We start from the raw sequence: 25,020 nt of genomic DNA on the forward strand, positions 1-25,020 counted from the left end.
TGATAGATGTGATATAAAGTATAATGAATCTGTATAGAAAAGTGAAAAAAGTTTTGTATTGTAGTATATTTTTTTATTTAAATAGTAATAAAAAATTATTAATGTGATATAAAAAGTGAAAAAAGTAAAAATGTTTTGATGTTAATTGTTTTTTAAAAATGTGAAAATAAAGTTGAAAATTTTTGTGTTGCTTGCCAAACAATGCTGTTATGTTTTAGCAAATACGAGTGAAATAATAGATAGTTATTGTTATTATTATTATTATTATTTAAAAATAAAAATAAAAATGGTAGAAGAGGGCGACTAACTGTAGCCACATATAGGAGGGGCCTAAATGGTGGAAAACTACAAGCGCTCCCTCAAGCAGGGACGGAGCCAAAAAATATTTTGGGCATGAGACAAGCCGTCAAGGCATAAATTACATATATATTAAAATAAGAGTATGGGTCAAAGTATGAATAAGAAATATATAAAGATTGAAGATAAAATAAATATATAAAGACGAAATTAACATCAATTTAGTTTCAACAAAAGAAAATATACAAAATATGTGTTTCATAATACATTAAATTTCAGCCAAAACACCTATTAAAATGGAACCCGTCATGTTTTTGAATCCCGAAAACCATCTATGATTAAATCTATGCTAATTGTTGCAACAACTTCTCTTTCAATGTACACCATTAGAGAATCCATCAGAAATTGGCATTGGCACAATTAATAGTTTGTGGGGACATTGACAATTGAGTGATAATTGAATGAGGATATGTATACTTTTCTCAAATATTTTAAGGAGCCTTTAAAATACAAAATAATAAAAATAAAAAATAAAAATAATGAGCCTTTATTATTCTGAATAATACTTTTCTCAAACGATTTATTTTTTGTGATTTAGTTTAAAATTGTCATTTTTGTTTACTAAATCGCAACCCCAAACGTACCCTAAGCGTTTGGTAAAATCGCAATTTAGTATTTAAAATTTCTCGTTTTCAAAAAAGCACCCTCTTACCTGTGATTTGTAAAAGCAGATTTTATGCGTTTTCAAATTGCAATTTTTAAAAACGCAGTTTCCAAACGATTTTATGTTCTATGATTTAGTTTAAAATCGTTATTTTTGTTTACAAAATCATAATCCCAAACGCATTCTAAGCATTTGGTAAAATCGCAATTTAGCCTTTAAAGTTTTGCGTTTTCAAAAAAATATCATCTTACCTGCGATTTAAAAAAACAGATTTTCTGCGTTTTCAAATCGCAATTTTTAAAAAATCAGTTCCCAAACGATTTATGTTCTACGATTTAGTTTAAAATCATCATTTTTGTTTACGAAATCGCAATTCCAAACGCACCTTAAGGGTTTGGTAAAATCGCAATTTAGCCTTTAAAATTCTGTGTTTTCAAATCACAATTTTTAAAAACACAGTTTTCAAACGATTTATGTTTTACAATTTGATTTAAAATCGCATTTATTATCTACGAATTCGTAATCCTAAATGCACCCTTAGATAGGCGGGGACGATGCTTGTAGAAAAGAGAAATTGAAAGAAGAGGAAGTCTCGTGCTTGAGGACGATAACGGTAAAAAAGTCATAAATAATCAAAAATTAAAAGGTATAAAAGTAGAATAAAAAAATAATATTTAATTGATATAAGAAAAAGTAAAAAGAAGTTATTGTGGATTATATTTTGATAGGAAAATAGTAAAAATTAATTTTGTTCCATATATTGAGAGAAAATGATTCGGTAGTTGTTGGAAATACTCTTATAAAAATTAGTGTGGAACACTATTAGAGTTATAAAAATTAGTATGAAAATAAAAATATAAAAAAATAGAAACTGGGAATTTTGTTTATTTATTTACTTTATTTATTTATTTTTTTTAAAAAAATTTTAAATTTCGTTATTTTTCGTGTTTTTTTATCACGCACATGAGGCCAATGCACCTTGTTTATTGTATTTTGGGGCTGTGCGGGGAAGTGTAATAGTCAGATCGACAACCGTTGGATCAGAGATTTTTTCTCTGAGGCTATGAGGCAATCCCCTATCAACAACCGTTGGATCAGCTATGAAACAATGCCCTATCAACAACCGTTGGATCAGCTATGAGGCAATCCAATAAGAAAAGAGGAATGCCGGGGGCCCATGACATTGACAGGTAAAGCAATTGTCTCTGACGCATTGGGGGAAGGATGGGCGGGAAAAGCAAGGGAAAAAATCTGGTGCAGTCATGCAGACGATAAGCTCGGTGAATGGGATTAATTGTTTCCATCAACAACTGTTGGATCCTATTTTTTCATCCAATGGCTGGCTTCTGCCACTCTCACCTTAACATTTTGTAAGCTTAATACACACAGGCCAAGGCTCCCCTAGGAAAACGAGAAAGTCCCGTGAACCGTGCGTGTGGGAAAGTATTGGGTGTGGAAATCTTATATCTGTACATTTCCATCTGACGGTCTATATGGGAACGTGGACGCTAAATCTAACCAGTCTCTGCATCTAACGGTTATTAGTATAAAATGTTTACAAAATTCGTGTAAATGTTTCACACAGAGTAAACACACCCAATTCCCATGGTTTAAAATTCTCCCATAATCTAAGAAGCGGGAAAATTCACTCAAAATTGAAAAGATAATCACACGCCCTAGAGAGAAAATATCGAAAATGATGAGAGCCACCGGCGGTGGGCGGCGCCGCCCAAAGGAGTCGTTCAACCCACCACCACCGCCGACCCCTCTGGAGCACCTCCGCCAGTTCGGGCGAGACTCTGACGCCAGCTTCGCCAGCAGCCGGCCCTCCTCCGTCGGCATGGGCCGCGCCCCCTCCGCCGCAGCCTCCTTTGAGCTCTACAAGGACCGGTCTCTCCAGCAATCGGCCATCTCCACCATCAACTCCTACCTCTCCTCTCTCTCCTTCCCTCCCCTCAAAACCCCCTTACCCTCCGCCAAGGAGATCATCCAAACTCTCCATTTCCTCCTCTCCCGCCTCGACTTCCCTTCCTCCAAGCTCGACGAAGACCTCCCCTCTATCCTCAAGTCTCTCAACTACCCCTTCAAATTCAGCAAATCCATTCTCAAGTCCCCCGGCACTCCGCACCAGTGGCCCTCTTTTCTGGCCTTGATCCACTGGCTCGTCCAGATTGCGCTATTCAAAGATCATCTCTCGTCGCCCTCGACGCCGTCGGAATTGACCGGCGGCGACAATGATGAGGTGAAGACCTACGTCCTGGAGAGTTACTTGCACTACATTCACGGCGACGACGACTCGGTGGACGCCTTGGACGGCGTTTTCGTGGAGAGAGTGGAGAGGAAGAAGGAGGACTTGATTGAGAGTGTGGGGGTGTTGGGCTCCAATGTGGGGGAGCTGGAGGCCAAGGCGGAGGCGCTGCGGTCGGGGCCTTCACAGAAGGAGGTGCTGGAGAAGGAGAAGGGGCTGCTGGAGGAAGACGTGAACAAGTTCCACACCATAATTGCGGAATTCTCGGAGAGGTTAGCGGCGATGGAGAAGGTGCTGGAGGAGAAGGAGAGGGAGTTGGAGGCGAAGGTGGAGGAGAGGAAGAGGATTTGCGAGGAGAATGAGGAGCTGAAGAAGAGGGTGGAGACACAGACGATGAATTCGAGGGACGTGGAGAGGATGAGGAGGGAGTTGCAGGCCCTGGAGAGGGATACTGGGGAGGCTGAGCTGGCCAGGAACGCTTGGGACGAGAAGTCCTGGGATCTTGACTCCACACTTGATCACAAGTTTAAGGAGCTCGAGGCGCTTGCTATGCAATGCAACCAGGCTATGAGGAGGTTCGCTTATTCTCTATTTATTTTTGTAGTTCAAGTAATGATTGATAATTATCGAACCATCTGTAGCCGTTCTGAAATGGTTTAAACATCTTGGCTTTCTATTGCCATCAAATGAATAAGGAACTTTCCTACTGCTTTTAGCGAGAATAATTGTCGAGTGCCATGGGATTCAGTTCAGAAATTTCGAGCTTTTAGCCTGGTTTTAGTACTTGGGCATTGTTTGCCTATCGAATGAGATGTGAATTTCCTGCCAAATGTTCCAATTGTTCTTCCCTATTTCGTTAAGATAGATGTTTTGTGATAAATTTTGCTCAGCCTTGATTAATCACCCACAGCTTTAGTAGGTGTTTAAACCTTTTATTTTCATTGAGAGCAGTGAGATTCTTCTGTTGCACATTATCTAGTTTTTATTTTCTTCTTTTGGATTGATAGTTTACACACTTGTCCCTCGTAATCTCACCATCTACCTCATTCCATGGGGGAGGAGGTGCTCTTTGATCTCCAGCTCATTTGCTGAATCATGGTCCATTTCTTGAACTGTGCATGTCATTCTTATACAGGGTCTCACCAATCTTCTCTGTACTCTGATGAATATTTATGATAGGTATCTGTAAGAACCCAAGAAAGTCTGATAGTGCAGTGATAATTTCATTATCTTTATTTATTTTTTGTTTTGTTTTATTGCTACCTTATGCAAACTCCCACCTGCTATGGTGTTGTGATTACAAACTCTGATATAACTGCTCTGTTTGTGGTGTTTTTAGGTTAAAGATTGATAACGATTTTCAGTATGTATTGAATGCCAAAGGGTCAACACCTACTGAGATAATGGGGATTGATTACAAATCAAAACTTCAGCCTGCACTTAATTCCTATGCCGATGACATACAGAAGAGTTCCATGGAGAAATTAGAAGAATTGATTTCCCTTCAGCAACAGTCAAAGGAAAAAGCTGCTAAGATTGAGGAGAAAAGAAATAATGTAGCAGAACTTCAGTCCTGCATCGATGAAGTAAGTGCATCAGGACTAGGTCTTTGCACTATGATATTGATAAGTGGATTCTATACTTTGTCTACTTATTATGTTCTATAGGTATTCATTCACATACTTTCATAGGGTGTTAGTGATAGACAATTGATAATTTGCACACTGAAAATAATTGCACCAACTCCACTTATGTGTCCCCTTTGTCGATTAGTTTTAATGATTTTTTTGTTTGTTTTTCTCTTTCTAGTTAGGCGATTCTTTTTGTATACTCTTAGTGTACTAAGGGGCGCCTTATGCTTTTTTATGAGACTGGCTTATTACTTTAAAAAAAAAAAAAGAAACCGTCGTGGGACCCCCTTATTTCACCACAAAACCTCAGCTTTGCCTCTCTCTTTGTTACCCCATACTTCCCAAACCCCGCCTGTCATTTTGTTTTTGTTTTCTTTTTTCTTCTTGTTGAACTTCATACCCGTTGAAGTTTCACCGAGGAACTTTAAAGAGATTACTTTGTGACGGCCTACAGTTTGACGTTCATATATTGGTGCATAAATAATGTTACTTGCAGTTGGAAGCTCAGCTGTACTTGCTGAAGAAGGAAATACAGGACTACAATCACAGATGTGCAGCTGAAGCTAAGAAGATGATGGAGGAAGTTCAAGAAGAGGCTCATAACTTAGATATTGTGGAAAGAGAAGCGGCAGAGGTTCTGAAGGTATTGCCTTTCTATCTTGCCTTTGATATGATTAGTCTAATCTACTCATCTATATAACCATTTTTCCATCAAGGGAAAGAGTATAAAGTGGTGGATGTGTCATAATTAATTTTCATGATTCTGTGAAGACCTCTGAGTTGAGGTTGCAGGAAGCAATTAGAGAAAGTGAAGAAGAAATTCAGATGCGTGCTTGTGAACTGTTTACGTTGGTTGATGCAATCTCAAAATACAAAGAACATGTGGAGTCCAGAATTTTGGAAATGAAGAGTTATCTTGCAGAAACCGCTGTTGCTGTTGCAGATGCTTACAAGGGTTCCTTGCCTGCACAATTTCGAACGGTAAATGTGAGTCCCTGAACTCTTTTTGTCCTTTGCACATGCTCAGCCCAATGTTTGTTGCTTACTGCGTTTATTTATTATGTCTGGTATAAGCATCTACTGAATTCAGACTGATGTATATAGTCTCATTTTGTCCTTGATCTGTTTTCCCTTTATTTGTCTTACTGACTGTGCTTTTTAAATATTGATGTAATTAAATCTCATTTAGTGTTGGGCATTTGGATTCATATTTACTATTTAGAGAGCTCATTTGGAGATCTTAATCTATGAATGCATCATATTTTTTATTTTTTGCTTCATTGTGTTCATGGCTGTAGATCATAATTGAATAGTCTTGGATCACCGAACGGAGATATTCCTTTTCCTCCAATGATGCGTAGCCAGTTGAACCAAAACACAAAGGGTAAATGTAGGTTCTTCAACATATTTTCCAGTTTGGCACTGAATATTGCCCTTAAAAAGAGAAGAAAAATAAAAATAAAATATATTACTCTATTTGGTGCCCCTGCCTAGATTAGAGTTTCCAATCACTCAAAAAAAAAAAAAGTTCATTTCCTTTCTACGAAGCATGAAGGAACCCTGTTGACTTCTGCCGTGTGAGAGAGAACTTGAGAATTGTTGAGACTTCAAAGCCAGAATATGATGACTAATTGCAAGAGAAACTGGTTCATGCGTTTGATTCCAAACAACTTAATTAATAACCTTTCTAGTTTCTACCATGTAAATTTCATGTTAAAAGGTAGGCTGAGGCCCAATTGAAATAAAGGGCCATTCTCCCAAAAGGCCAAGAAAGCCCAAAAATAGATTAGGTAGCCTCAAATAAAAAGACCTCTCCTCTCCAAACTAAGGTACATCTCTTCCCTCAAGAGAGTAGCTGAAAATTACTGACTTGACCGTTGAAGGCTCTCCTGCTGGCCCAGGCCGGCGTCACTTTGATGATTCTCTTCTTAATTGTAGGTGACACTGTAGTTAGGGCTATAATCGAGCCAAGCCGAGCTTAAGGATTTCAAGACTGGCTTGTTAATGATGATGCCTATTCGAACCGAGTTAGAAATGTGTGTTCAAGCTTTAGCTCAACTTAAGCCAAGTTTGGTACTCGATAGGTTATGCTCAACTTAAGCTTGAGCTAGACCATTAAATTTTTGAATGTGTGATTTGAGCCGAGTTCGAACTCAAATTTGTGAAAATTTACTTTACTATATTCTCATTAGTTAGCAACTTGAGCTGACAAGAGCAGCATGTCCAATTCATAATAATAATATTAGTCGGGTCTCATTTGTTAGCAAAAGCCAACAAGAGAGGTGTTGTGAGAAAAACGAGTAATTCTATCCGGCGATCAAATGTCCATCTCCCGCTGATGTGGCACCATGCCACGTCAGCCCTCATCTAAAAAAATAAAAATCCAGCGTTAACAACACGCATCAGCCATTTTCTTTCTTCCTTAAAAGTTTTTCTCCCCAATCTTTCCCTCCCTCTCTCCATCTCCTCCCTCAACCCCACTGACCGCCACCCACGAGCTTGTTATCGTCGACCACCAGCTACCACCGCCACCGGTATGCTCAACTCCATCTCCAGATCCCCGGCCGTTCTTTATCTCCGGTTCGGCTCTGATGAATCCAACGACCCAACCACCATAAGGTTTTCTTAGTTCTTTTTTTTTATCTTTCCTTTTGATTTTCTCTCTAGATCCCCTTTTTTTAGTTGTATTTGGCTGAGATTTGGGCCCTTCTTGTATACAAGTCGTCGGTGGCTTTATTTGTCTGTCTCTCTCTTATTTGTTGAAATCTGCTTATGTTGTTCTTTTGTTTTTCCTTTTTTGGGTATGAATCTGCTAGTCCAATTCTTTCCGCTATTACCTTTATTTTTCAATTTCTTTATCTTGTCTTTCAATGTGATGTAAAACTTGTTTGTCTTTTAAGAATTCTGTTTTGAATACGATTCTATTTTTCATGAGGCTTTTCTCTTTTTATTTAGTGTATCATCTAGTTAGAAGTGTATTAGTTTTGTTACTATTTACTGGCCGGTAGGTTACTTGAATCTGTAATTGTGTTGATGTATTTCGAACTTCAATGCTTATTCATCAAAAAATAATTTTTTAAATATTAAATTATTTTTTGTCCCCTTGGTTTTGACAAGGAGCAAAACAAATGAAAAAGCGAGGAAGGATTCTTCTTATATTTTATTTATTTTTGTGGGCTTCTTTAGAAAAATGCAAGAAATGTTAGGAATCTCGAAAGATCCTGAGAGAGACAGAATCATGTTGTGCCCCGTTTTTCCAACGATTGATTCTATAGTTCTCACTTTTGATAAGTGTTATGTTTTTGGTGTATGAGTTTGTTATGGATGGTTTTTTAAACAAGGGTGACATTGAAAAGTGTTTGAATTTTAAAAAATAAGGGTGATCTTGAGTTTGTTATGAATGTAGATTCTCAGACAAGCTTACAGGGTCTGCTGGTTTGACTTGGATGTTTCTACTCTATTTGGTAAATTGATTCTTCTGAAAATGCTCATTTTTCTGGTTTCTAGGTTGGGCTTTTTGTCTCCATTAATGCCCTTGCATTCTGTTAAGGGTAGGATCATTAATTTGTGGTAGGCCTAGTATCCACTATCCAGCAGCTTAACACTTGTCATATATGCATTTTGAAGACAGGAAGAATGCTTTGTCGATATAATATGTTGTCAATGTCAATAAGATTAGAATTGGCATGGCATACTGTTTTGAGCTTCAGCCATGCAAGTCCTATGTCTAGTTGTGACCTTTTATTATCCATTGTACCAAAACTTATACACTTGCTTCTTCAACATATGCTTCAAGTGTTTGCACAAGGCCATTAAGAATCATGCTGATAGATCGATCATTCTTCAATTTGCTTATTACATTAGCATCGATATTTCCTATTTGAAGTATGTGCGAGCTGACCTGTTTTTGCTTAAGCAGTTAGCAACACTGATCAATGCTCCTAAAGGGGGTGAATCAAGTTAAGGAGCTACTCGTTAAGTTGCGTCGCCTGGTGTTCGAGGAAATGCTTCCTTTGGTCACAGGGATATGTGTATAGTTTGAATGAACCCATTAGCATGAGGGATGTTGCTGGTTCTGGAAGCCGGAGCAGAAAAGGGTCTTAGTGAAATCACAACATAGAGCCTCTTTCCAGTGCATGTTATAATGTAGTGTTCAAATTATATTATACTCACGAGATTTAGTTTTTGGCTAAAATGATTTGTGATAGAATGTGGCATTTGGTGGCGCTCCAGAAATTTTCATTTGTTTTCAGTTTGGTATTCTGGAGTGAAAATGACATTTGGAAAGTAGTAGGGTGCAAGTTATGTACAAAAAGAAAGAAAAGTAGAATGCAAATTGCATAAGTAATGTATTTTTTTTTTTTAATTTTTTTTTTATAATTGGATAAGAAAAATTGTTACAGGTGAAGATCATTGGATGATCTTAATAATGAAAAAGAGGTGTGCTCCAACAGTATACTTATACCAAACTAAAATAGCAGAGATAATTATAAAGTTTTAGAAATTGGTCAAATAAATGATTCTGTCCTGTTGAAGGGCTGCACAAAGTGGTTTGAAAAACTAAAGGATAATAGATTAGGACAAACCAATCTACACCTCACCTGGAACCAGCAACCTGAAATTGTAAAAGCGTTGTAAGAGTTCAAAATTAGGACTACAATTAAGAGAGTAACCAATACAAGTTCAAAAGCAGTAGTTTCCTCAAGAAGAAAACAAGAACCCAAGTAACATAAAAAAACAACAGTAAAAGCAACAATACAGTGCTAGAATGAGAGTCTGCCAATGGCGGCGCATGAAGGCCACGCGCCACCATTGGAAGACCTCTCTCCAGTGTAGATTAGAGGAGCAGCCGTGAACCGCCAACAACCATGGCAAGGGAAGGATAGAGTGCAAATCGTGGTCACTGCGCGTCGGAAAGGGAGACAAACTCCTGGGCTCGTGCATGCCACATACCTGTGCATGGACATTGGAAGACATTGCAGCGAGCACTGGAGGAAGCGGAAGACATCGGCGAACTCACTGGAGAGGCGCGTATCGTGCAAAATTTGACGTAGGAGTGTGGATCTAAATTCAAAAATTTCAACCCAAAAACCAAGCCAAAAATCGCACAAAACACAGAGGATGAAGCGGATGATCGGCGATAGTTGTGTAGTTGAGAAGAAGAAAAGCATAAAAAGCAAATAAATTTCTTCCGAAGAGGCAAATAGAGCTAGAAAGAAATCTAGCAAGATAAAGACCTCATAAGAGGCGAGAGCAACAGGAAAAGAGAGGGAAAGAGGAGAAAAGGGAAGAGAAAATGGGAGGGAGGGAGGGAAGCTTTTGGCTGCCCTCCATGGCTTTTGGCACATAAGGAGATATAAAGTATTATTGTTTGTACATATAATGTTATAAAGTTGAAAAGAAATTGCTCTCAGCAACATGGTTGTGATATCAAGCAACCATTCTTGAATATATATAAATTGGGTTAAAGACATTTTTGATATATGTGGTTTGAAAATTTTATTTTTTGGTACCTTAGTTTCAATTCGCATCGCAGATGGTACTTAGGTTTTGGAAAAAGACGGATATGGTATCTCCGTCTATTTTTTCATCCAAAATTTAACGGATTGCCACGTGTCTACTCTTAGGTGTTGACATGTGACACAATGTAAAAAAAAAATTAAAAAAATAGAAAATTAAAAAATTAAAAAATTAAAAAAATAAACTTAAAATTTTTTTATAAAATTGTAAAAAAATTGAAAAAAAAAAAGGGAGGAGCCACCCCCTTGGCCGATATGGGGTGGCCAAATCACCCCAATGGCCAAAGAGGAAAAAAAAAAAATTGTGAGGGTTTTGGCCATTGGGGGTGGCCGAACACCCTCGTGGCACATAGGGGTGGTTCGGTTACCCCCATGGCCAAAGAGAAAAAAGAAGCAGAAAAACAAAAATAGAGGAGAAGTGCTACACATCCGATTTTTTTTTCTTTTCAAAATTTGGTTCCTAAATGATGTGTCATAATCTCATGTAATCTATCATTTTGAAAAATGTGTCATCATCTCATGGCATAATGACACATCATTTGGGAACCACTTTTAGGGATAAAAATTTGGGAAGTAGAACATTTCCTAAAATAGAGAGTTTCGCCTTGGGGGTGGCTGAGCCTCCCCTCCATTTTTTTTTTCCAAACTTTTTTAAGTTTTAATATTTTTTATTTTTTGAAGTTTATTTTTTATTAATTTTAAAGATTTTATTTTCTGTTTTTAATTTTTTTTACATTGTGCCACATGTCAACACCTGAGAGTAGATACGTGACAATCTGTTAAATTTTGGACGGAAAAGTGGACGGAGGTACCATATTCGTCTTTTTCCAAAACCCAGGTTCAATTTGCGATGCGAATTGAAACTAAAGTACCAAAAAAATAAAGTTTCCAAACCACATATACAAAAACTGTCTTTAACCCATATAAATTTCAGTCAATTGGGTTTTTGAAATGATGGTATCTAACAAAATCATAACTCAATGGCTTACCCCACAGCATTTTCAATTTCTTATTCTAAATAATAAATGGGGTTGGATAGGTGTTAGATTCAAATAAAGTATGACTTAATTAAGTTCAATTAAGTTCAATAATTAAGAGGGATGAAGCTAATGGAGTCTTGGGGTATTCAAGGAGAAATGAGAAATGGAGAATAGGTCAATCCAAGGAAGCTTTTACTAATCATTCTAAATTTTATATATGCATGTCTACGACATTTTGTGACATGAGAAATGAAAATTTAACCTCAATATTACAAAATAATTTCATGAACAAATAAAGAACATGACATATATGTCATGTACAACCCTCAAAGTCAAAGTATTCTTTTTTGGATGGTTCAAGGTTACACAGAATAAAAAGCATTCATGGTCATATACAATCATGACCACTTTTATCTGTTGCTACTATATAAACAATCGTGATCTAAAATGAACACATAAAAGCAAACAAAAGTACAACAGATAACCCCCATGACATAAACAAAATGACATTTGATCGTTTCTCTTTTTTTGCTTGTTTACAAAGTACTTCTTTCATGGTCTTAATCCTCATCGTCATTTCTTATACAAGCTTGCCACCATGTGGTCCATGTTCACAAATGTGTGGTTCAAACCATTCAAAATACTTGCGATGTAGGCCTTTGCCGTATTGAGCGCATCCAAAAAATCGTCTTCCTGAATTTTCTTCGTACATGAAGTCCTTAAATATGTTTTCATACCACAGTAGCATTCCCGCAACTCTTCAGTGCCATTTCTCGAGGATGACCAATTCGACGACATCTAAATCAACAGAAAAATGATTTCAAATTAACAAATAAAGTATGTGATTCCTGTAGTATGTATATATGTCTAAATAACCTAAAATTAACAGTTTGCATTTCATATGATGAAACAATAAGCTGATGTTAGAGCATTCTCAATGGTTTATGTATTTTTCAATTTAGAATAGCTAATCAAAATCTATTTTATCTAGTTTAGCTAATGAATTTTAAATGCACTATACATCCGATTATCTATTCTTAACTCCATATTATTTTTTTATTTTTTTAATTAATTTATTTCATTATAGTATTTTTCTTCCCACATGGGTCCCGCTTCATAACTCCACTACTTTACACACTTTCTCTTAGATCTCCACTATAAAGGAAGAAAAAAGAAGAAGAACGTGGAGTGGTGGAGAGAAAAAGGAAAAAAGCAAAGCTAAAAAAGTGGAGATAAAGAATAAAAAAAAATAGAGAAGTGAATAGTATAACTCTACTTGTAGAGTTCCACTATTTATGGAATTAAGAAAAATTTATTCTAGAGTTGGAATACATAAGCTGATAGAGTCTCTTTTTAACACTTTTGTTATCTATTCTAACTTAAAGTTGCAAATAGATAATCCATTGGGAGTGCTCTTATACTACACACAAGCCGGTAGAATCGAAAATGCATGAGAAATATGTATTGAATTGTTGACACACACACATATATATACACATCCTCACATCACTCCAGACACCAAAAACCCCACTTCTAACCCCTAAAAACAAATAATTCCACGACAACTTCAAACCAATGAACATCAAATCAGAAATACCTAAATGACTCCGAGAACAAAACCAATTTATAAAACACTCGAAACCCAACTGAACTCACCAAATTCATAACCAAACTCCATAATTTTTTGTTTTTTGTTTTTGTTTTTGATTTTTTTAAAAAATTGACTTCCAAAATACTCCTAACACACAAAGCACAAAAAACCCATTTCAAATAACCAAATTCAAAATCAACCCATAATCAAAAGAGAAACCAAAAACCTCAATTTGACCCCTAAAACACAATCAATCCTCAAAACACACAAACCCGTTTCAATTCACTAAATTGACATTGAACCCATATCAGAAATGAAACGAAAAGGCTCCAAATCACCCCTCAAACAAAACAAGTCTACAGAGCACACATAACTAGGGGTGAGCAAAAACCTGCAAACCCGCCCCAACCCGCATTCCCCGCCCCTAAAAATGCAATTTTTAATGTTTTTTTAACGGGTACGAGTTGGATTTTAACCAACCCGTGCGGGGCGGGGCGGGGCGCGGGTTTAAGTAATTTTTTTTCCCGGATCCCCGCCCCTTGTAAATAAAATAATAATAATAATTAAAATGCCTAACCCTAAATCCCTAATACACTTCTCATCTTCTCCTGCGCCGCACCCCCCCTCCCCACCTCATTTTTCTTTTCTTTTCTTCGTCTTCCAAAGACTTCTTCTTTACAATTTCCTGCATCTGCCACGTTCTTCTTTAGTTCTTCCCATCTCTTCTTTGGGAAGAGATGACCATGGAGAGCTTGATAGGCCTAGCCGAGTTGCCAGTCCTATGGGGACGTCATGAAGCTCCAGCCTCCAGATCAGGGTTGACGAGGAGACCGGGAACGGCCGGAATATCGTCGATGCTAGCTTCAAGACCAGTATTGAACGATTCCCCTATGACCTTTCATCCTTTTTTGTAATTTGTTTGAATCTGGCTTTTGTAATTTGTTTGAATATGATTTTCTTGTTTGGTTCTTAAGAAAATCTAGCTTTGGTTTGATTTATCATGTATCTAGGAATTAAACCCGCACAACCCGCACCCCCCGTCCCGCATCACCCCACCCTGCATCACCCCGCACCGCACAAGTTCTCCTCATTTTGTGCGGTTTGTGGGTGCGATTTTCGCAACCCGCAAGGGTACAGGGCAGTGCCAAAAAAGGGGCATCCCCGCCGCCCCCCCGCCCCATGCTCAGCCCTACACATAACCCTTATTTCACTAAAACCAACAAAATTAGATTGACACATACCTATTTTTTTCATATCAACCTTCCTGGCCATCATAGCAGCGGAGAGTAGCCTCGGCACGTGATCGAACTCGGAGGCCTCGATTTTGGGGGGCTAGACCTTGGGGTTCTTGTAGTAGAGGAAGATGTGGCGCTAGTAGAATTCGACAGTCCAAATGAGTTGGCTCGTCCAGATGTCGGGGCAAGAGAAGCCGAACTTGGCTTCATTGGTTGTGGTGTCGGCGGATAGCAAGCCCTCGTTTTGGAAGCTCCCGGAGGCCTTGCCTATGACCGAAGTGGGGTCGGTGAGAAAGCTGTCCTATGGGTCCGAGACTGTGATTGGGGAAGACGATGGGTTTGAGACTGACATAGCGAAGGAAATGGAGTACGCACGGTACCTTTTTGCCGGAGATCCAAAGATGGAGCTGGACGAAACGGTGACAGTGGTAGCTAGTGGTCGACGGTGGCGGGCTCGTGGGTGGCGGTCGGTGGGGTTGAGGGAGGAGATGGAGAGAGGGAGGGAAAGATTGAGGGGAAAAATTTTTGGGGAAGAAAGAAAATGACTAATGTGTATCGTTAACAATGAAAATATACATTAACTGTCTATCAAGTGTCCATATAAAAATGAGGTGGCTTTTAAAATTACTATTTGATCAAAATCATAATTCGATCAATCACACGCCCAATAATGATTTTAAAATATCTTATTTTTTGATGGATGTTTGATAGACACTTAATGTAGAATTACTTCCATTTTATAGATGTATGAGCTGGGGAAGTTTTTGTCCTTTTCCATGAGGGACAAATCTTCCCTATAATCCCATAACTCTTTTTGTTCTTTTTCAGTTTGGAAGGTCGGGAAGTCTTTGTTTCTTGATATCTTCTCATAATATAGTATATAACTATAGCATGTAGTATAGTTATGTACTATATTTTAGAATATGTCTTATATAGTTACATATTATATATTTATGTTATTAATAAATGTATAGAGATTGTTTATAAACTCGGGCTTGAACTTCACTTTGATCACTCGAGATCGAGTTTAACTATTTAAGCTCAACTCATAAATGAACCAGTCTTAAAATCTTAAAGCTCGGCTCGATTACATCCCTAGTCGGGCCCCACCTCTGGCCCTAAGGGGTGGCTCGTAGGCCACCTCGGTAGCCACCCCTCAAACTCCAATTTTCAACTTTTTTTTTTTAAAAAATAAAATTTTAAGCTTTTAAATAATATAATAATAAAAAAATATTTTAAGATGATGTGGCGAAAAGACTGTCGCAGTACTAACGGAAATTGCGAAAATGGACGGAAAAATCACGAAAGGACTGATTTCAAATCTGTGAAAAACTTAAGCAGTAAAATTTAATTTTTAAAAAGTAAGAGAGTGATTTCAAATTGCGTTTTAACTCAAAAATTTATAATAGATTTCCCATAAAATAAAGTGGAACCAATTATTCTTACATGAGAGTTTATGCTTCTTGAAGTTCATGGACTAATAATCATGGGTCCGTGGGTGATCAAGCTAAATAGGTGTCATCCCCTTTCCTATTTGAATTTAAAAAAAAAATAAAAAATAAAAAATAAGTGTCTTTAGTGGTCAGAAAAGTAGAAAAAGTGTCAACCTAAACGGTAAAAAAAAGATTTTTCTTTGTGTAAAGGATGAGAGAAAAAGCAGCTAGCACGTGTAAAGAAGGTTCACTCTCTCTTCCGCCTTGGAAATCACGTAGTATTGAATTTTGGTGTAGTTTGCCTCAACCCAAGCTTGTAAAACGGTAAATAATTTTGTTGTTTAAAATATTAGCAATTTATATAGTAATTTTGAGAAAGGTTTTATAAAATTTATTTGTTTAAGTAAGTGGTCCGACGATCCAAAATTTATTTAGGTAAATGAGTCATTTTACAATTGTTTTAGGCACAATATTACTAGAGATCTCAATCCTTATTAAACACATACCGTAGTGGTGTTAGATTCACATCTTTTTCAAATTGAGTTAGACAAAACTCTTTTAGTTCAGTCTATTCAATTGATATTTGTTTTTACAATATGTAATTCTTAGATGCATTTTAAATTTTTACACTCATTTTTAAGAAATCAAGTAATTTATGCATTTTTAAAGAATAGATGGCAATTTAATATATTTAATTGAAACAAAAAAAATCATTCAACCCAGTTGGAAAACTCAATTGAATTGGCTATCACACTAACATAAGACATAGTTTAGACCAATTAGCCTGCCTGTGTAATGTTATTTATAAAATTGCGTCCAAGGTTTTGGCGAACAAATTGAAAATTATCCTTCCGCATATTATTTTCCACAATCAAAGCGCCTTTATCTTGGGGCGTATGATATCCGATAATATTCTTGCTGCTTATGAGACACTCTATTAGATGCAGACCCGACTGTGGGGAAATGTGGGATTCATGGCCTTGAAGCTTAACATGAATAAAGCCTACAATCGGGTAGAATGGAATTTTCTAAAAGCAGTTATGAGGAGGTTGGGTTTTGCTTTGAAATGGATCATGCTTATTATGAATTGCATCAGGCCAGTGACTTACTCCATCCTTGTTAATAGTCAGCTTGTGGTAGGAGTGTAAATCCTGACCAGTTATAACCGGCCGAAAAATCAGCTTCGGACACTAACCGGCTCCGGGAAACTGGGTTGGTACCTGGTTATTTATAACCGGGTAATCAGGGCCGAAGCCGGAGTCGAGTACTGGTTTTCAAAAAACCCGATTATAACCGAGTAATCGACTCCGGGTCTATTAATTTATTAAAAAAAAATAAAAAATACCCCCTACCCTTTTACCAATTTACCCTAATGTTTAAAGGTTTTGGAGCGTTTTGTATATATAATAATAATAATAAAAAAAGCCCCTAAGCTATCAATTCAACTAAATTATTTCTTCATTTGAGAATTAGGTTTCATGTTTCATCAATAAAGGATTACAAGTTAATGGACGGTAGAACGATCAAATTTGCTAAATTATGTTTTCAAGGCCTATTTTGGAATATAGTAGTCTCTAAACCCCCGTGGCCATTACTGTTGGCCTTGGGGAAAATAAAAGTTCCTACATAAACAGTAACGATGAACGGAGAATTCAACAATTGTCCGCCCTGATTCTCAAAGAAAAACTGAACCGTCCAGTAAAAAGGTGAAGTTCAAAAACATTTGCCCCCAACCCCAATGATAATAGAAAGATTGCCTCCACGCAGTAACTAAAATAGAAAAGAAGAAAAAGAAAAAGGAAAAGAAAAAAAATCATTGAGTGAACAAAATTTGCCACCACCTTTTAGGTGGCTGCATTTCATAAAAAAAGAAAAAAGAAAAGGGAATTGATTGAACCCAAACATTTATAAAATAATTGATTTTATATTAGATTAGCCCTGAGGTAAGTGGATCACAGACACATATATAAAAGAATAATGATTCAATGCCACTTAAATATATAACTTTTCACCATATTGTCTATGTGGCATGTAACGACCCACCCCCAATGACACAATATTGTCCGCTTTTGGCTCCCCAAACCAGACTTCTCAGGAGGTCATCCATCCTGGGATTACTCTTGCAGAAGCACGCTTAACTGCGGAGTTCTTATAGGTTCATGACCATCACGGCTTTAAAACGCGTTGTGTCATAAATGGTGCATTTATACATATAAGCACATCCTCATTTTCAGGCGATGTGGGACGTCACATGGCAAGGTGGTCTCCCACTACTTTTTGAGTTTTTTTATTTTTTAAAAATAAATTAAAGTGGGGGACCTACAAACAAGGTAGTGAGAAGTTGTATATTTAGGTGGTAGTGAATCATTACTCTATATAAAATATGTCTGTATATATATATATACACAGATGGATAACAGACGTCAAGGATAGCTCTTCAAATGCTTAATGTGAAAAATAGGTGAGCAGATTTGAAAAAAATTACAAAGTTTGAGAAATTATCTTATGAAGAATTTCCAGGAGCTATCAATTCAAATGCTTAATGTTCTCAAATGAAGGAAGAATTTAGTTGAATTGATAGCTCATAAACACTTAAAATATGCTCAAAAAGTAATTTTTTTTTATTATTTTTTTTAAAAAATACTACCTGATCCAGACTCCAGACAATCAGTTTTCACCTGAGTAATCGGTTAACCGAAGTCCCCGGTTCCGAAGTCGGTTCCTGGTTATTACACAATAACCGGTTTGTTAGTGGATTACAATACAAATGATATTTAGAGATTATCTCATTATTTATATGATGTGGCAAACTAACGGATTTTATTAACTTAGTGGACGTAAAACGAGTTTAGGAAGTGATTCATAATTATAATTTACTACAAGGATCATCCATGAGATTTTTGTACCACATGGAGTGATTCGTAATTTAGGTTAACTTCAAAGATCAATTGTGCAATTATTAAAAAAAAAAAAGATAAAAAAAACCTTTATAGTGAATTGGTCTCTTTGAAGCCTAAGTTGCCTAACTCATAAAGATTTTTTATTTTTTTAATTTATTTATTTTCTTCTAAATAATTTTAAACAACAATATACTGCGTCAATCATCCACTAAATTGGGTGAGGGAGGCGAGCAATCAACGCATGTTGTTAACACTTTTGCTGCCCGCAATTTACGGGCTAAGATTCTCTGTATTTTCCATCATCATTGATTATAAAGCACTATTTATGCCATATAGCTGCTATATTGCCTCTTTTTTTTTTTTTTTTTTTTTTTTTTTTTTTTGGGTCTTAAATTGCCTTAAGAAAATGATTTTTCTGTTAATTAGATAGAAAATGCATCAAATGACGTACACGTGACTTAAATTATCCATTATCACTCCTATTAAACATGTGAAAAATACCACTATACCCTTCAAATAATCAAGTTGTGGGGCTATTCCTTTACCTTAGGGTTTTTTTTTTTTTTTTTTTTTTTTTTAAAAATTATTATGATTATTACTTATAGAGACAATGTTTAGTCGTGGAGTCTACAGCTATTGAGACCCACCCACAACCAGGTTGTGGGACTCGATCATGGATTCATGGAGATCGGTCCATCTATTGTTTTTTTTTTTTTTTTTCTTATATCTAGAAAGACGGTTTTTGGTTGTCGGGTCTATAACGATCCATATAAGATTGACATGTATCTCTTAACATGTGAGAAGTACGTACTGTTTTAATAGCATCCGCTTTTCTCGTGACTTTACCCTATTATTGCATATTAAAAAAAAAAAAAAAAAATTTCAAAAGCAGCATTACTTTAATAAATAAATAAATAAATGAGTTGAAATCGTGTGGGACCCAATTGAAACCATGCTTACTGATCACCTGTTCCTCGAAAAGCATAAACAGATCGAGAAGAAAAAGAAGGAGCATTTTGAAAGACGAGTCTGGTATTGTGATCCGACGAACATCATGAGCTGGAACTTGTTCATCTGCTTCCTTCTTCTCACCTTATTTTCTTGCTCATTTGTCAATGGCGGTTCCGGTTCGGACAACTCTGCTACCGAATATTCCTTGGATGCTTCTCTTCAAGCATTTGCCTTCAAAGCACTGCTCCGCCACCGGCCTCACACGGGCGCTCTCTACAAAGCCATCCTTCCGGCCAATCTTTCAAGCATCGACGTCTCAATTGTCCGCCTCAGAAGCCGCAGGTTGTGGAACAGGGGGGCCAATTTCAGCTTCTTTCACATACCGTCAAGAACTATGCCTGTGCCTCACGTAAGAAGGCTTGCTATTGTTTATCAGAACTTGGGTAACTTGTCTTCCCAGTTCTACGGCGTGAAGGGTTACTCTCCGGTCACTCCGGTCGTCGGCTTCCTGGTTTTTGATGCGTCAAATGTTAGCGCCAAAAGCATCAGAAAGCTGAGCCTTAACACGGTGGGTAAGCCTATTTCGATTCATTTTCCCAGTTTCGCTCTCTCCGAGGGAATGATGTCTAAGACAAGATGCGTGGCAGTTTACGGTAACGGGACCGTTTATCTCAGTGAAATGAGCGTGCCGGCGGCCGGTGTATGTTACTGTAGAGACGAAGGTCATTTTTCGATTGTTGTTCCGGTGAAGAGGAAGAAGCTAGAGGGGCTGTGGTATCTGTGGGTGGTTGGGTTTGTGGTTGGGATTTCTGGGTTGGTTGTGATGGGTTACGCCGGGATGGCGTCTGTGAGGATTTTGAAGACGAAGAAGATTCAGGTGATGGAAAGACAAGCTGATGACGATTTGATTCTTGAGAGTAGATGGGTGGGTTGTAGTAAGATGCCTTCTGCTGCTGTAACAAGAACTCAGCCTGTCCTTGAGAATGGAGGCCTTCAATAGTTTCTTTCATTATTATTTTCCCCCCTTTTCCCTTTTCTTCATGTGTGATTTGTTCTCATTTTTCCTTTTTTTTGTTATTTTTTGTTTTTGTTTTGACAGTTTACAGTTTGAGTAATGGTATATATATATATATATAGTACATTTTTATCGGTTTATTTATTTATTTTTTTTTTAAATGATGACCGATTCAAAAGTTAGTTTAGATGATCATATTAGCATTAGGATAGTTGTGCGATAAAATGTGATTTCTAATATTTTTCTTAGAGTTTTTGGTATTTACCTTGTTACCCACAAAAAGAAAAAGAGTAATGTTTGAAATTATATTTTTATTCTACAACTATTCGACAATGCTATGTGATAGTTTAAATCATTTTTTTTTTAAATAAAAACCAAAATTGATAAAATAGTTAATTCAGATTATCACATACAAATATATAATTTCTAGAATTATTAAGAAAAAAAAGGAAAGAAAAGAGAATAAAGAGTGTTGGGCCATTGGGGCACATCAATGATGAATATTCTTTTATTTAAAGAGAAAAAAAAAAAAAAGACATGCATATTTTAAATGTGTATACTTATGTGCGGTGTGGGTGTAGTCAATTTCAAACTGTTGGCATAATTTTGTCTGCTTAGAATCCATGGTAAAATTCACCAGTAATCCTTATATCCTCTTTGAGCCCTCCTACAATTGATATAATTTTTAAAATTATTATTAAATGTGTAATAGGTTATTATTAAATTTTGATCTAATAATAATTTTAAAACCACATCAATTTTAAGAGGACTCAAATAAGATATAGATCCTCCTTATAGTATTACTCTTGTCCATACCATAAAGGGTTGTGGCCAAATATGATATATTAATTGGAGTTAGGAGGTGCTGCATGAGGGTTCTGATTGAGTATAGTTAAAGCAATTCTATAAGGAGGATCCATGTCCCTCACATGAGAGGAGGGGCAAATATGCATAGCAAATTCATGTGGTTGAACCTTCAAAAATTAGTTGGTGAGTGCAACCGAGTAGATGGTTACAACCAAAACTCTCAATCCAAATCTTCAACATTCAACCAAAAAGAACCAAGATTTATAAAAACACTCCATTATAGGTTCTTCTCAAGAACAGTAATTACCAGACCTCAATGTTTATACATTCAAGTTAAAATTTACATACTAAATGTAAGAAGTATGCTTTTTCTTTAGCTTCATATTTTGCAACATGAAGTTAATGCAGCATATACAACAGAGGCAGGAAACTATAGTACAATCAACTTCTCACATTCCACAATCTCTACAGCTATGAAGACCATCACAAGTTGGTCTTCAAAAGGCCTGAAAATTCCATAGGAAATATCACCATGAGAAAAGATGTTTGTAATATAGTCATCAAAGGCGACACTATCATTATAGAAAAATGCTTGGAATACTACAGTTTTTACAACAATTTCTTACGAACTCATGTGATAGTTCATATGAGTGACACTTATGCCAAATGAATGAAAAAAATTAAGCAACAAAATTTAACAGTTTAGTAGCTGATGTGTAAGTGCTACCTAAAATGTCAGACTCTCAAATCACTGCAAGTCACGCCCCCAACCAAAGGGCCAATCATTTAACATAAAGAATGAACAACCAACCACCAAAATCACAAACATCCAATCATGATGAGAGATGTTGAAGACCAGTGTAGTGTCTCCAAAAGTGAGCTATTGCAGGGGGCCAAAGATTTTCTATGTTTAATCCAACCAACTTTAAAAAAGAACATCATGTTAGGGCATGTTCTTATCCCATAGAAATGATGGATTTCAAGAACTGTTAATCTCTTTAAATAAACTATCTAGGAATTGTATTCTTTCTAAATCACCTCCCACATAAAAGAAACACCAATAGATAAGAACTAAGAAGGTCGTCAACAAGAAAGCCAATGGGAACAACATAACAACATTCCTGTTCGCTTCCACTCTTATTACAATAGCTTCAACCTCACCGATTAACTAATCACCAACTATTCAAGCAGAAACGCTTACAAAACCTTGAGCTAGCATTTTTCAGATCATGACTCCTGATTCCAGCCAACTCTTGGTTATAGAACGTTAAGCTGACGTTTCAAACAGGCACATAGGAATCGTAATATAATAACTCATCAAGGGCAGAAGTATGCCAAGCTTATTGGGAATTTACAATGACACCACACCAAATAAGATAGAGCAGCAATTTTACAAAGAGATATCAACCAGTAACAACCATTTCCACTGTATACCAACAATCCTCTTCATCTAATTCCCAAATAATATGTTAAAGTATATCATAGAGTAAGATTCTAGATACATACCCTCATATCACATATACACTGATAAGAAATGCACATATACAGAAAAGCTAAAAATTAGATAATAAACTTAGAAGACAAAGAGACATCACTTAGAGCCTACCAACTATACCTAAAGTGTGAGGGGAGCTCATAACATGTCTAACACAAATAAAAGCAAATCATAATAAAACAATTTAGCTCATAAACTCAAAAGGCATGCATTTTCTTATTAACAGCCCAAAAGGCAAGGCTAAACAATAATTTGCTCTACCTTAGCAGAAAATCCTTGCAAAACATACAACCCCAATTCAAATAGCATCATGATCATCCTCGCCAACATCAAAACAAACAAAGTAACCAATTAAACCAAAGCGAAAAAAGCTCAATTGAGAGCACCAACACCAGCATTACTCTTCCGGGCGAGCTTCGTCCACTCGGTATGAAATGACCCCGGCCGATCAATCCTTTCATAGGTATGTGCTCCGAACAGGTCCCTCTGCGCCTGCACAAGGTTTGCCGGCAGCCTTGCCCGCCTATACGTATCGAAATAGGCGAGGCTAGCACACATCCCAGGGGTGCTGATCCCGGCCGATATTGCAAGCCCCACCACCCTCCGCCACGCTGCCTGCCTCTGCACCATCTCCCTCGCAAACTCTGTGTCTACTACCAAGCTCGCCAAATTGGGGTTCCTCTTATAGGCTTTCTTGATCCTATCCAAGAACACCGCTCTTATAATACACCCACCTTTCCAAATCCTCGCTAGCTCCCCCAAATCCAAACCCCACCCTTTCTCCACACTCTTGGCCCTCAATAAGTTCATCCCCTGCGCATAGCTACATATCTTTGACGCGTACAATGCCTGCCTCACATCGTCTATCAACCTCTTCTTATCAGCCCCACTAAGCTTTACTCCCTCTGGCTCCTTCAACCCCGCTTCTCTCAACACCTCCGCGGCGTTCTCTCGCTCGTCCTTCAACCCACTCAGGTACCGGCAATCCAACGACGCGGCGATCGTCGGCGCGGCCACAGACAGCTCCGCAGCCTGCTGTACCGTCCATTTCCCAGTCCCTTTCATTCCAGTCTTGTCCAAAATCGTGTCCACCAAATACCCATCTACCAAATCATCCTTAACCCTGAAAATATCAGCGGTAATCTCGACCAAGAAGCTCTCCAATTCACCTCTGTTCCACTCCGTGAAGATCTCCGAGAGCTCCTCGTTGTTTAGCCCCCCCACGTTCTTCAACACGTCGTAGGCCTCCGAGATGAGCTGCATGTCGCCGTACTCGATTCCGTTGTGGACCATCTTCACGAAGTTCCCAGACCCGCCCTCGCCGATGTAGGTGACGCACGGCCCGTCGTTTGGGACCTGCGCGGCGACCTTTTGGAGTATGTCTTGGATGTTGGTGTATGCCTCGTAGGATCCTCCGGGCATGAGCGACGGTCCGTGACGAGCACCCTCCTCGCCGCCGGAGACCCCCATGCCGAGATAGAGGAGACCCTGTTGGGAGACCTCGGAGATTCTCCGCTCGGTGTTCTCGTACCACTCGTTGCCGCCATCGATGATGGCGTCGCCGGGGTCCATGTGGGAGGAGAGGGCGGCGATGGTTTGATCAACGGGTGAGCCGGCCTTGACCAGGATGATAATCGATCTGGGCCGCTGGATGGAGAGGACAAAGTCTCTGGGGCTGTACTGGCCGTTTAAGGGAAGCTGGCCTTCTTGGTGGGCACGGTGGACGGTCTCGTCGACCTTGGAGGCCGTACGGTTGTAGACGGAGATGGGGAAGCCTTTATCGGCGATGTTTAGGGCCAGGTTTTGGCCCATGACGGCCAGGCCCGCCAGTCCTATGCGTGACAGAGCTTGTGAGGCCTCCATGGTTGTGGAGAAGAGTGGATTCTCGAGAGAGAGAGAGAGAGGATTGGGATATTGGGTTGGTGGGGTGGGTGGATTTATGCAATATTTGTGTGTGTTTTGGATGTGGTAAGTGACGGACTCGTCGAGGGAGCGAAGGGACAGTGACTCAACCACCAACGATAGGGTGCCGTGGGTGGTCGTCGATGACTTCTAGGATTATGTTATGAGTTTTGTGTGCCACCCTCCTCTCTTTTCTATTTATTTTTATTTTTCTATCCAAAAAAAAAATAAAAATTGACTTTTTATATTCATATTAATAATTTTTTATTACTATTTTCAAATGAAAAAAATTCACTACTAGACAAAATTTTTTCACTTTTATATACAAATTATTTCTACTTTAAATTACATC

General features: G+C 37.8%; 3 protein-coding genes across 4 annotated transcripts; 2 read left to right on the forward strand and 1 right to left on the reverse strand.

Annotated features, from left to right (window-relative positions):
• Positions 1-2,623: 2,623 nt before the first annotated feature.
• LOC133854161 (kinetochore protein NDC80 homolog) lies at positions 2,624-9,176 on the forward strand. 2 transcript variants are annotated; one of them, XM_062290222.1, is made up of 5 exons: positions 2,624-3,784; positions 4,549-4,795; positions 5,337-5,483; positions 5,612-5,827; positions 8,760-9,176. In XM_062290222.1, the coding sequence occupies exons 1-5, from the start codon at positions 2,658-2,660 to the stop codon at positions 8,802-8,804; spliced, it is 1,782 nt and encodes a 593-aa protein (XP_062146206.1). In that variant the 5' UTR covers positions 2,624-2,657; the 3' UTR covers positions 8,805-9,176. The 2 variants fall into 2 exon arrangements, with proteins under 2 accessions (XP_062146206.1, XP_062146207.1); XM_062290223.1 differs by having other exon boundaries at positions 5,612-5,821.
• Positions 9,177-19,450: 10,274 nt separating this feature from the next.
• On the forward strand, positions 19,451-20,449 carry LOC133853854 (uncharacterized). The gene has a single exon (XM_062289878.1). The coding sequence runs from the start codon at positions 19,451-19,453 to the stop codon at positions 20,447-20,449; it is 999 nt and encodes a 332-aa protein (XP_062145862.1).
• Positions 20,450-21,531: 1,082 nt separating this feature from the next.
• On the reverse strand, positions 21,532-24,806 carry LOC133854164 (6-phosphogluconate dehydrogenase, decarboxylating 3, chloroplastic). Its single transcript, XM_062290237.1, has 2 exons — positions 23,028-24,806; positions 21,532-21,777 (listed from the first exon to the last, which is right to left on the reverse strand). Exon 1 carries the CDS (start codon positions 24,627-24,629, stop codon positions 23,139-23,141), a length of 1,491 nt encoding a protein of 496 aa, XP_062146221.1. The 5' UTR covers positions 24,630-24,806; the 3' UTR covers positions 21,532-21,777; positions 23,028-23,138.
• Positions 24,807-25,020: the final 214 nt, after the last annotated feature.

The sequence above is a fragment of the Alnus glutinosa genome, chromosome 13 (genome assembly GCF_958979055.1).
Source record: "Alnus glutinosa chromosome 13, dhAlnGlut1.1, whole genome shotgun sequence".
NCBI lineage: Eukaryota > Viridiplantae > Streptophyta > Magnoliopsida > Fagales > Betulaceae > Alnus > Alnus glutinosa.